This window comes from Coturnix japonica, chromosome 1, assembly GCF_001577835.2.
Source record: "Coturnix japonica isolate 7356 chromosome 1, Coturnix japonica 2.1, whole genome shotgun sequence".
Classification (NCBI taxonomy): domain Eukaryota; kingdom Metazoa; phylum Chordata; class Aves; order Galliformes; family Phasianidae; genus Coturnix; species Coturnix japonica.
This window is the reverse complement of record NC_029516.1, coordinates 18,770,505-18,784,272: the sequence shown is the minus strand read 5'-3', so window position 1 is coordinate 18,784,272 and position 13,768 is coordinate 18,770,505. Positions and strand designations below refer to the sequence as shown.

Sequence of the window (13,768 nt, the reverse complement as noted above, 5' to 3'; positions counted from 1 at the left end):
ATATATGCATATACCCGGCCTCAATTTGGAAAAGAACAACTGTCTCATTCTTTGGTTTGCAAGGTTTATGAATTTTTGTTCCTCCTCCTATGACCAATCACAGCATTTTGGCAATGACCCAAGGAGAAGCTGACTTACGAAGGACACTAAAGGCTATGCTACAGGTCTGAATATTTCACTTAGTATATATGTGGTAGAAAGCTTTTCTAGAAGCATACAGCTACAGCAGTACACAGGGATTTATCTGCATGACACTTCTGCTACTCAAGGGTAGTGTTTTGTAATTCATTCCCTTGATTAATTGTCTAGTCAAAATATCCTACTTTAATTAACAGTGTTAAAGAAAGAGACTGGCACTTTTGTTAGAATATCAGCACTTAAAACAATTAGATCCATTTCAGTTGCTTCTAAAATGAGACGAAAATTCACTCATCATTCTATACTGAAGAAATGCTAAAAGGTAGAGGAATAAGCAAAACTTTTTCCATCATACAAAGTCCTTGAGAGAACACGTTTTGACCAAAGTGAGAAAAAATAACTTTTTTCTAATCACTAAAGTTTCACAATATACATATTACTGCCACCCAAATTGTTAGTATAGCACCACAGCTCATCATTTGCATAAAAATCACACAATTCTAAAAGAAAAATTAACTTGATGCAGGAGAATTTCCAACTATTAGTGTTGCGTACACATATGCTTGCTTTTTTTCTGTAATGAGTAATAGCAGTTCTTTGAAATGTTGTATTCTTTGAACAGAATTCTTTGGAGCTTTGTGGGCAATTAACTAAGTAACAGAATTAAAGGAAATACATGTAGCTGACTAAATGGGTTACCCTATTCTGAACATGTGCAGGCTCATGCAAGCATCCAAGAGAGAACTACTGCTAAGTTACACCACTACAAGTTGATTAACAAATATCTGCTTACTTTGACTCAGAGCACAGTATGGTCCTTCACTCTTCAACACAAGAAAGAAAGTAAACATAATTAAACAGAAGTTTGATTTGAGTTTTCCAATCAGACATTTTTATCTTATAATCTTTCAAGTACACTGTCATCATTATACATTCGACTCACTCAGCTCTTCTGCATCATGAAGATGAGCAAAGCTTAAGTGCCTTGTATAGCAGTCAGTGACAACTGCAAAATTTTGCTTCTCATATAGGCCATGGATACTTCTACAGTGTAAGGGGGAAAATAGGAAAATAATAATGTTTTCTTTTCAGAGATTAAAAAAAAAAATCACAATTCATGAGCTTTAACAGTTTTCAAGGTCTTGGTAGAACTGCCCAGAAATACAGATGACTTATTGTGCACATAATTATTTTCAGAACAGAAATTTGGCATACAGTCACGGGAAGAAAGGAAGGAAAACTGATTCTTGTGGAGCAATAACCCTTATGACTTCTTTTCTGACAGAGATTACTACTTAGCTTAAATTAAAGCATATTTTGAAAACAAACAGCTACAATTTTATTTGTTCATTTTTTTGTCTCTATTGCAAAAACATCAGATTAAATACTACCTCTCTATTTCACAGGGTTTTGGTGTTTTTTTTTTTTAATAAAATTATAATGAAATCTGAAGAAAGCATTATTCACTTGAACATTAACACAAAAAAAAATTGCACAAAAAAGCTTAATGCAATATCTTGCATCAGTTCACGGTGAGGTTACCAGTAGCCAGGATTTCTCAAAAAGAGAAATCCCAAGTTGTGTTTAGGGCTAATCTAAAACTTGAGAGACTTCCATCCAGTTACATGGGCTTTCTATGTGACTAAGTCTGTTGCTTCAGGTATAGCAGTATGATAACACAAATTTAACTTGGCACATTTTGGAAGTTGCTAACTTTGATGTTTAAACTACTAGCTCTACATGTTAAGTAACAGATAATAAGATCCTATGTGATAGGAAAATGATGCGTTTAGACTATTTCGAAGAATAAATGTATTCATGAGGGCCACGCAGGCACAGCAGATAAATGCATAAGTTCATATCTCCCTTCATTCTGTTATTGTCAGTACTTATTTAAAATGTAATGCTAGTTATTACCAAAACAGACATCAGTCTTGCATATAGAATTTCAAAGTTCATAACAGAGCTTTCAAAAGAACGACTCCAGGAACTTGAAATCAACAGGCAGAAATATAGGAGTGAGAGGATGGATGAGTCCTCCTCTACTTAACAAAGCAATGAACAGAAAGAGCCAAAAGTCATTACTGGAAAAGGATAAAAATGTATGAACTGGAACTGCCTGCTATAGCTTGTGCTGTATGACACAACATTCTTCATGGGAGGGAGGGAAGGGCAAGAGTATTGAGCAGAGAGATGGGGAAATTTGAAGATGTTATGAAACTACTTGAAATAATAAAGAATAGAGAGAGGAGACAGATTAGTTTCAAAACTTGATTAACAACTATATCAGTGAAAAAATATTGCCTATTGACAAATGCAAAGGAGTATACACAGGCATTGATACCTGGTATTGTTCACACACACCACTGATCTCTAAATCAGCTGCAGCCATTTGTTAATAAACCTTGAGCATGAGAACAGATAGCTATTGGAAATTATTTGCTTGATACTCAGTAGCCTACATAAAAAGCTTACAATTTGCCAGGGTACATAAAGAATGGGGAAGAATGAGATTACAATGACACTATACAAATCAACAGCAAGTCTTCACTTGGACTGTTCAGCCATGGCTCCATAGCTTAACATAAATACAAATGAAACAAGAAATCCAGAAACTGACAGTAAAAACTATTATACTGTAATTATTTCATATATTCTAACTTAGATTTAAGTAGAAAGATATGTTACTAAGGAGGTAAATTGGATTCTCCTACCTACAACTCCTAATATCAAAGTGAGAGAACAAAGAAAGTTCAAAAGAGGAATTTATGAATCTAAATGCTTATAAACTGCCATGGTTTGAGAAATCTATGTACTAGCTACTAAATGCCCTCGGTTACAGAACACTATTTGGATAGGTAATTCTGCCAGTGACAAAGAAGTCTCATCCACATAAATGAGGCCACCACTGGAGACAAGATATTGACCTACAATGTCAGACTCAGCCCAAAAGTTCCAGTGTTTCATTGTTTAAACCACAGGTATAGATCTTGAAAGTGCTGATGCAAAGAAAATCTTGCCAATACTCAATCATAGGCATTTCTCACAAATGACAGTTAAGAGAGACTCTTCTCTCTTGAAGTATAGAAAGAAAACCTGTAAAAATGTGAAATGCTTAAAACTAACTAGAAAACAATGGAACTTGGGGCAGCAGACAAACAAAAAATGCAGTTTTCTAAGCAAACTCAATTGGCAGATCTTCTCTTTACCAATTTGATTTCTTAACATCAATAAGACTACTGACTCAAAACAAGTGAAGCAGGAGCAAGATTACAGTTCAAATACTGTGAGCAATCTGCTGACAAAAGAGAACACATAAACGCAGTCCAAGTCCGTATCTCCATGCCTTTTCCCTTCAGAATCTCTGCTCAGATTGTGCCTTATGTACAGGTGCTCCTTAACCAAATTTTTATATGCTGGGAAAGCAGATCTGTTAAACATTATCTTGGTAAAGTTCACTAACACAGCCTTTCATCAAGAACATGCCAGTGCCTACATATTTCAACTCTGATTCAAGAACACTCAATGCAATTATTCATACCACCTCTGTGGAAGTGACAATAGCATAAATTTGTAACAAATACAGGACAAAGGAGATCTTAGTTCCTTACAAAGAACAACAAATCTCACTCTTCATGCAGAATCTGTGAAGCACCTGGAACAGAATTTCCTTTACAGGCTAAGCATAACCACCATGACAATAAACTGTAAAGTACTTCCCACAGTTCTCTTCTGTCTTACACCACATGAAAACCACAATGTAAAAACAAACGTGCTTATTCAGACTACAAATCACACCGGATGTTGTTCATGCTTCACCTTAAACTTCAGTCTGGTAGTAAATTTATACATATACATATTTGTCCTACCACTTATTTCAGAAGTTTTAACAATAGGTCATATGTCCAGAAAGTGCCCTTATAATAATCTCAGAGGTCTGATCCCAGGTGTAACACATGCTTAAGTTTAAGCAGCAAAATCTGTATTTGGCCCAACATGTTGTAGAAAGCTTTTTTGTAGAGAGATTTTTCCTACTGAGTTAAACACTGAGTTTTCTACTCAGTTAAACATATATTAGTATCTCTTAGTGTTTCTTAATTCTTATACATATCTGACACTAGAAAGTACACCTTACATCTTATTTGAAACTGTTCCCCCTTTAAACTATTGACTTGTTTTTGGTCACTGAAATCTGTGATCCCAACCACTGCTGCAAATTCCATTGCATTTGAAAAAAAACACCGAGGAAAATTCATATTTGCTTTGATCACTACACACTGCATTTCAACAAAGCACGCTTTTAATCCAGTTGGATTGCTCTCTTAAAATGCACTGACACATGTATATTTTTATTTGTATTTCTACATTTACAAATCTCAAACTAGGTAATATGACTAAGTTAAATGGTTACACAAATAAATCATTGCACTAGAAGTGCTGCCAAGATACAAGCTGGCTTCCTGGATATTTTTAATATTCTTTGAATTTATGCTTACAATCAATGCAAATATCTAATGTTTAAATGGAGTATGGTTTTCAAGTGAAGTAAAAAGAGAAAAAGAAGTCAGATAATCCAGTGCCTTCCCTAGTCCTTACAGTAGCAAAGTTCAGTACAATGTAGACATAAAGGTGCAGAGTTCCTCCTTATTATAATGAGTTTTTTAAACATTTAATTTGTGGAGTTTTCTAAATTCACAGTAAATTCCACAGTAGGCATCACTGTGAAAGCACAGTGTCCTTGCTCAGAGGAGCTTATCTGTCTCTGATCTCCAAGGGCTGACTGCTATACAAGAAATAAAATCAGCTTCAGACACAGAAGAGATTGAATATCTCAGCTATTTGGCAGCTCTAACACATAAAAGGAGGTAATGAACTGAGTCTTGACCTCAGTTCACAGACCAGTTGGCTTGAGACAATAAACATCGGTTGACATGACAAAGCACAAAGTGCGAGGTCTTCCTACTCCAAGCCTTGTTGGCACACCCAGAAGAGATCTTCCTGCACATGGAATCCTTGCTAAACCCCATGAGGTACAGGAAGGTAAGTACTGACTTCTTTCAGTTTCAAGCACAGTACACAAGTCTCCACTTCTTGCACAAGATTGATTTCCAGAATCAAACTGCAAACTGTATCCTGTGGAACAGAAATTATTTGTACTAGTAGGAGAACAAGAGCATACATCCTTATCTCTTGTAGGACAGAGACAGTATCCACCACCAGGTCCAGAACAAAATCTCCTTGGGACCCCCTCTGCCAGCTCGCATAACAACTTCATTCACTTCAAAAGTGTTAAAATATAATGGTGCTTTTGAACATGTGACCATATTGCTTAGATAACCTCTGAGTAAATTGTACTGTCTATAAATTATTTGCAGAGCATCTCCAGCATTCTTTGCAATTGTTTCCAGCAGTTTTAATATATATTTTTGTCCCAGTTGCTTAAAAAAATATTTGTTAGAGGGATATTATTTCTTGAATTTGTCTCAGGAGTAAGCATCTGAATGGAATACAACTCCTATCAAGATTATGAGTGCATTGGTACCATGCCAGTTAAGGAAGTGAGGTTTGGCTAACATCTTCAACACAGTCCACTGCATAGTACACATTCTTCAGGGCAAAAAGGTTAAAAAAACTCAGATCTACAGAAGCTTTCTGGCTTTTTTCCCCAGTGCAGATAGTGAACTTTCTACATGTTTAAAAAGTACCTGAACTCACCGAAGTATGAAGTCCTCAAGAGCTATTAAAGATAAAGAAGCCCCTCTTCTAACAGTCACAGGAGGGTCACAGTGTAACATAAAAGCACCACTGTGCTTGCTGCTGAGATACTGCCTTTAAGTTATTGAGACAGACAGACAGACAGAAAATTGAACCTGAAGAACACCACATTGATTAATATCTCTGAGAGAAACCATAACAGTCATTTATTGTAAATCCTTTTGTCAGGTACAAATATTATATGCAAATAATGCATATATGCAAATAATGCAGGTACAATATTATATATGCAAATATTAAAAATAATGGATTTTTTTTCCAGCTGTAATATTAATACACCTACCATCAGATTTCATAATTTTTTGAACATTACTTTGAAGATCCTGTGCTCAATTATGTAGTGTTATTATTAATTACAGCTTGCAGCTTGAAATAAAGTGTTATCAATAGAGTTCAGCTGCATAAATATGAAAGGAAAACTTAAAACTGAATTAAGCTGTTTCCTCTTTGTAAGGGCATGTTGGAATATTATTAGTTAACAAATTAAAATTAGTTAAGTGTGAATTCAGTATCTAAAACATAAATACCTCTGGGGAAAAGGTTACATTTTATATATTGTATTTCTTCAGTGTTCCTGCTGCAACATTTCTCCTAATAAAAACCATTTGGATGAAAGGGGGAAGAGGAAGTACAGAAAAAATGAGTCTATTCATCAGCTTACCTAATAAGATATAAAAAGCTTCAGTTTGATACCAGAAGCATAAAAAACATTACTGCTAGATTCTTGAAATGAATTAAATTAAATAACAATCAATCTTGCTTATTTCTAAATTATCAATGAATCATCTAAGTGGAGAGGAAAGGTTATACACTTTGGAGGTTTATTTTCCTGTACATCCCTCCCTCCTCACTTGCTGCTAAACTTTCAATTTATCCACTGAAACCTTAGAAGTACAAAAGATATTAAATGTTTGAAGTAATCACACATTTTTGAGTAAAGTAGAGATACAATGAACAACTGTAGACACACACAGAACAACAGAGACAAGGTGACCTAAGAACCTCACTGAAGACAAGCACTTTCACAGACAGTTCTCCATGTAAATAAAACACAGCTACATGTGCTGAAATCGGGAACCATGTCCATGAAGCTCCTGTCACATTCCTTTAGTACGCTTTTTTTTTTTAAATTAAGCATATAGATATCAGTGTGATTGTAATGGTAAAATATTACGAGGGACCATAAACTGTTTTCCCCTTCAGAAAAATGCTATTAACTTCTATATATCAGGATAAAAGGTAGGTAAAACTACAAAATTCTGTTTCTAAAAAGCAAGCAAGCAAGAGCATATTTTGATATGAAGTACACAGTTTTCTTCTGAGGCAAAGCTGCAACAAAGCTGTCATTTTGCTTCAGACTAAGATCTGGTTCTAAATTCTCTTTGCTACAGTTTTTACACCTTTGGCAAGGTGTGCAATACAAACAGACAAGCGAAAAAAGGCAAGCAATGCTAAATTTCCTAATCTTTTCTTAATAAGCAGCTACAGCCTTCCTTTATGATCTTTACCTACTCTTCCAATACTACTTTATAAGTGTTCCAGCGCAACTACCCAACAGCACTTGTGTCAATTTTTCATTGACCATTTATAGAGATAAAATCTCTCATGTAACATTTCATACACCATTCATGGATTTCTTCCATTTTTCAGTACAACTGAGTGAGTATTCTGATGCCAAATAGATTTTTCTGAATAAAATGGTTTTGTATTCTGTTTAAAAATAAAAAAGTGAAAAGAGTGCCATGACTTTATCTCTGATTGTAGATTCATTTGGTACATAACAGCAGAGAGAATGAACTACTAAGAGAAAGGCTGATTAGAGACTTCTCAGCACCTATTTTGTCAAACATTATTAACAGCAAAGTAAACAGAAGAACAACATTCAGCATGACAGTTTAATGAGGACTTGTTAAGGCATCCTTGCTTCTATTCCTTCGTCTTTTTAGTTTCTCTCAGTTGGTGCTTAAACTCTTAAGCATTACCATACCAATCCACTCCTTTAGCCAGTGTACCAAAATGATTTGATTATGATGCCAAAATGATTATAGTAATGTCATTGATCAACTTTGTAATGGGAGTAAAAATGCTATAATCATTGTCTTCAAATAGTAATGCATGGAAGAGCAAGTTGGAACAAGTATAATTCTCCTTGCAATCATTGCCATGTAAATTACTTAATTTCCAGCTATCCTTTGTCCCAGACTGGATTTCTGTCATTAAAATGGGGGCAGATTTTGAAAAGTAATATATTCTGTGACATGTCACAGTGGCACCACTTTGACCTTTTCAGTACTCCACATTTCATTTGGGAGCCTGTTCCATTTTGCATCTGCTACCGATCAAGAAATAGAAGCTGAACAGAAAACCCATCAAATTATAAGTTTGATATAAAGACTCAAGATCATGACAAATAAGTGCTTGAAATAAGTATCTGAAATTATTTTTCATTTTGGAAATATTTTTACCCATTATTATTTCTTAAATGCCTGGAAAAAAAAAACAAATGAAAAAAGAAAAAAGAAGCTGCACACTTGCATATCTATAGTTTCAAAACTGCTGTGTCACATGTCCTCACAGGCACTGAACTTTTTTCAGAAGTGAATGCATCAATTTCTTTCACATCCCCTCCTCAATTTATTGCTTTCCACTGCACTTATCTTCACATTTATTTTTCTTCCAGTCGTTGGTTACTTACCTTCAGAAGGATGTAAAGAATTCAGAAAGCTGTCCTACGTATTTGTATGCCTACAGCACAAAGGGAGCAATGTCCTTATTAGGTCCTTAACACACATTTTATTAACATGGAGCTGGTATGTTTTCCCATTTTGTGTCCAGTTGTGAATCGTGCTTTTTATAAACCTACCTACCTAGACTCAGGCCTTGTAATTAGATGATACTTGAACTTTACATTTTAAAAGGATTTCCAGTCCTGTGGTTTAGGTGAAAAGTCAGAGGAATGAGAATAATAGAATTAGGCTGAAAGGGACATTAAAAAATCATCCAATCCACCTCCCAGCCTAAAGGAAAAGCTAAGTACACTTATATAATCCTTGGGCAGGTGTTTGTCTAATGCATTCTCCCAGATTCTCAGTGATGGAGGCTCCAAAACAACCCCAAGCCATCTGGTCTAATGCTTTAATATCTTAATCATTAAAAGGGGCTTTCTTCAAATCTAAACTGAACTAAATCTAAACTGATCTCTAATGCTGGAGATTAGTTCCATTATTTCTCTTCAGACACACTATCTTTGAATGAATGTGTGTTCCTCTACCATTTTGTAAAAGCCATTTGTCTGTTTGAAAACATTATTTTCCATCATCTACCTAATCAGCTCTTCTTCAGACTAACAAACAGACTAAAAAACTCAGATGTTCTGTGCAGACCACATTTTCAAGATCTAGGCCTTGTTCTCGCTTGTGGATTCTCTCACCCATTGTGAAGTGAGGGTTAAAACCCGTATTGTATCAAAATGAAGTTTCGTAATTGCCAGGCAAATTAGGTGATTACTCAAATTATTTTAAAGATGATACTCTTGTCTGCATGTCCCAGGATGACAGGAGAAATACAGGCAGGTTATAATTTCCTACCATCCCATTTTTGAGTTAGCATTCTTTAACCAATCTTTTTCCTCATTGTACTTCGTGTTACTGAAGTACGGTGTCTTGCATTTGTCTTTTAAAATCCATGCTATTTTTAAAAACCACAGTTTCATACTCTCCCTCCCTCTTCCAGTACATTCCCAGTCTTTCCCTGCTTGAAGTTACCTCCAGATTTTGCAAGTACATTCTTCATTCCAAGTCCATCTGTACTAAACATGAAACTATTGGCTAGTATCTGATCTAGTAAAAACCCAAGCCAAACACCACTCAATCCATTCTTCCTTTAAAACTCACACCATTAATAATTACTCTCTGAGTAGTTTCCTTAATAGGCCTGCATCCAGCATACAACATTTTCACCTGATCAGTGTTCCCAAATTTGCTTAGGAGAACGATATATGCAACAGGATAAAAACACTACTAAATTAAAAAACATGACCCTGTCTGTTTCTTCTACAGCTACGAAGCTATTATCCTGTAAATGTATATATATATTAGATTTGTTCAGCCAATTAACTATTCTGTGAATTTCTTCTAGAGGCAATCTAGTCACTGCAGTATTTGACACAACAGATGAACCTTGCCTTTCTGATGTGAAATGTGGATGAATTACCCATGCCTTTGCTAACCCCCAGTCAAACCACTGCAGTGTAGTTTAGCTCACCCATGAAGATACCAAGGATCTAACAGTACTGATTTAAAGGTAGAAACAGAATATTTATTAGTTAACTGATCCAGTATGTTATACACATGACTTCCCTAAGTGGCATGAATTGCTGCATTTTCGTCTTACTGCCAAGTTGCTGTGAGGAATCAGCAAATTTTATGGTTCAAGTGTAAGTACCTGAAACACACACGCAACTTCCCATATGATTGAGATGTTATCCATATGATTGAGATGGAATATTTTCTCACCTAAGCTGACATGAAAGAGACAGAGTTCATAAGTACACGCCCTGGAAATCAAACTCAGTAAATTAACCCAGGCTATGAAGGATGAGAGCACTACTTGCAAATTACTGTGTTTTTTCAGAAAGGATACTATTTTGCCATTTATCATTTTAGTTAGTGGAAGACCAATTTATCCTTCTATCAAACCATCTGCTACTTGTCATCTTTATTCCTTGGTGTTCAAAACCTACTGCTCCAGAGAAATTATCAGTTTTACAGGCCAGAAATAACTACAGAAGTGAGAAGGGGAAAAAAAAAAATCAAAAGAATTTAAAAATAATTCTCATGATAATGTCTGTATTTACACAGCACATTTCATCCTGAAGGAAAAACAATGAGAGCATGTGTTTGTACTTCACAGATTACTTCTTGTTGTTCAAATTCACTGAAAATAAAAGCTTGAGATGTATCCATGTTGGAACAAGGAAAACGAAGACTCACTGGAATACGATTTTCCTAAGATAACTCAATTGTGCTTCCTCTAATCTGGCTCTAATGCATTTGGTGGTTGTTTTCTGCCCAGTTAATAGTTTGTTAGTATAAATTAACCTTAAGTGACTATGGAGAGACTTATCATACTTGCCAACTCCATCAAGAAGCTTCTCTTTTCCAAAAGTGGTACAAGGCACACATTTTTTGCCTCTCTCCAGCTGTTCTTAAATTAGTACTAGAACTATTACCTTGGCAGACTGACAAACAGCAAAATCAACAGTAACCCCCTCCATCTGAGAACACCAACATACAGGTGTTCTGATCATCCTGTGCAGAACCAAGCAGAGCTCAGTGATGATCTGACAGCTATAAATACAAAACCCGACAAGCGTACACCTACCGATTTCCCTAGAGATCTGGGTGAATGCCTCTACGCCACTCTCTCCGTAGTTTCCTTCAGAAGCCAATGTTGACACATAGTTCCACCCAAGAGCTGTCACAATGTCAACCATGGCCTGTGCTTGGTAGGAGTCAGGTGGGACAACTCGAGAGAAGAAGTCATACCTGGTGTTATCGCTCAGTTCTGGAGCTGTAGATGCATAGCTGATTTGAGGTATCTAGAAATAAAAAGACAAGTAATGCAAGACTATACAGTGTCATTTCTCTCTATATATGTATGTGTTCAAAAGGCTTAAAATAGATGATGTACATGCACTCTGCAGAACTGAATATCTTGCTTTAATTAAATCAACTGATCAGAAAGCAGCTCAGATTTTGTAAAATGCCAGTCAAGTCTTAAATAACACTCTGAGTAAGAAATAATGCATTCTGCTTTGCTCCAGATGTCACGATTGTCGACATGTAAGCATAACAACTTCTTTTGTGATCTTGGTCATGACAGGAACAGATCTTTTTTAAAGGAGGGATGATTAGTACTATTGCAGAAGGTAAGAAGGTCACATAATTGATGTCTGTGGTTCTTAAAAATGCCACACTTCAACTCGATGAGTAAAATGTAGGTTCCTTCCATTTTCTTTTTTCTCTATGTACATACCTATATGCATGTTTTTCCTTTTTCTTTCTGGATACCAAATACCAAAAGCTATCTGATGAAAAATACACAACTGTATATAAGTATATAGTCTCTATACAATATAAATTCAGAGAAGGAAAATGGTTGAAATGAAGGTTTGCAGTCCTTCACTTGAGCAGTCTTTGTGGAAACAGTATACATATATATATAGATAGATAGAGAGAGAGAGAGAGAGACAATATACCCTGTAAATAATTGAAATACACTTAAAAAATAAATCAGCACTCTCTTCAGTAAATGGTTTGTCAGGGTCCAAACAAAGTTGTCAATAGATAATATTCAATTATTCTGAAAAGCATTTTGGTTCAAGAAGGTTTAATTAACATTTAAAAAGGGAATGATTTTCTCATTTACAAGGATAAGATAGATGAATAGTCACTGGCTTCAAATCAAAGACACCACAAATATTTCACTGCATTTATAATCTCTGTTAATAACAGATGCTTAATGTACATCCTACAAAATACAAAATAGCCTTCAATGAAGCAATGTTAAGAGTTCCTAACCTGATATCAGTTCTAAACTGATTGTTTCGAGAACCACATTTAAAAGGTCTTGACAACAAGTCATCCAATAAATGCCCACTGTTATTTTAGATGCTATGGTAGATTACTTCAGTGGAACACTTGCATCCTGTATAGTGTTTTCTCAATTTTTTTATTTTTTTTTAGTTAAATTTAAGGCAAATGTACGCTATTAACATTCCGGTCACTAACCCTGCCTTTAAAGGCAGCACAAATTCCTACAACCTTAAAAAGAACAGTTTATAGCCTAAGGGGTGGCAAAATCATTTCTCAGCCAGGAAAAAAAAAAAAACTCTTACGTATCTTGGCTACACATTTCTTTAAGAGATTTTCTACTCATGGAGAGGCGTAAGAATAAACAATCTGAAATACTGGAATAATAACAGTTAGAACAGAAAAAAAGGGAGGATCACAGATAAAGCAAGTAAAAGGTTATATCTCATTCAAATCAGTATTACTAACATACCAAAGACCCACCAAGAAAAAACAAGATAAAATCTCTTTACAAAAGTTGTCTTGTACAAATTCCCTTTCTTTCAGAAAATATTTGAAACATCTTTATCTCTTTACAGAGGATGGATTCTGTTTCCCAACAACACAATTATGCTCATTTAGAGCACATATCATTCCCCTTCAAAATCTGCTCCATTACTGTTTAGAACAGTCAGCTTTTTCTAGGTATAAAGAAAGTAAAGACAACCTTTGTGCACCATTTTGCAACTCAGTGTGTCATTTCACAAAAACCAGGGGGTTTGAGGAAAATTATCTCATTGATAACAACCATAAAATCAACACCAGCAAGAGACCTAACAGACAGATCTTTTGCTGTTGAAAAACTTGAAGGCCAGACCACAGCATTATACACCTAGTAAGTTTCTCAGTTCTTCTTCCTCTTCAGGCATGAGACGAATAACAAATCCTAGATACAGGTAGGAGAGCTGTTGGTACAACTTTGCAATGAGATTCTTCAGATCAATAGAGATATTTTATGTTCGGTGAGTATCGCTGATTTGGAGCCATGGAAAAGGCAGAGAAGAGAAGCAATTTTCCTACTTTTCAGCTCCCTGTAGCTCAGCTCCTTCCCTAGAGTTATTTCTAATAACAGTGGAAGAGAAGGTAAGGTAAATAATGGTCCAAAACAAACACCCCAGAAATCACTGGATGCACCTTAAGCCATCACAGCTTTATAGCTCCTGCCAACTTATCACTAGCATGAAATAAAGGGAGGGGGAACCACTGCCTAAACAGAAAGCCAT

General features: G+C 35.5%; 1 protein-coding gene across 2 annotated transcripts in view; it reads right to left on the bottom strand.

The window, feature by feature from the left end:
- The window catches only part of GRM8 (glutamate metabotropic receptor 8), a 314,741-nt gene that overhangs the window by 243,521 nt on the left and 57,452 nt on the right, over positions 1–13,768 (bottom strand). For both annotated transcript variants that reach the window (XM_032442703.1, XM_015852739.2), the window contains exon 2: positions 11,296–11,512. In XM_032442703.1, the coding sequence (XP_032298594.1) occupies positions 11,296–11,512 (217 nt within the window). The remainder of the gene's footprint in view (positions 1–11,295; positions 11,513–13,768) is intronic.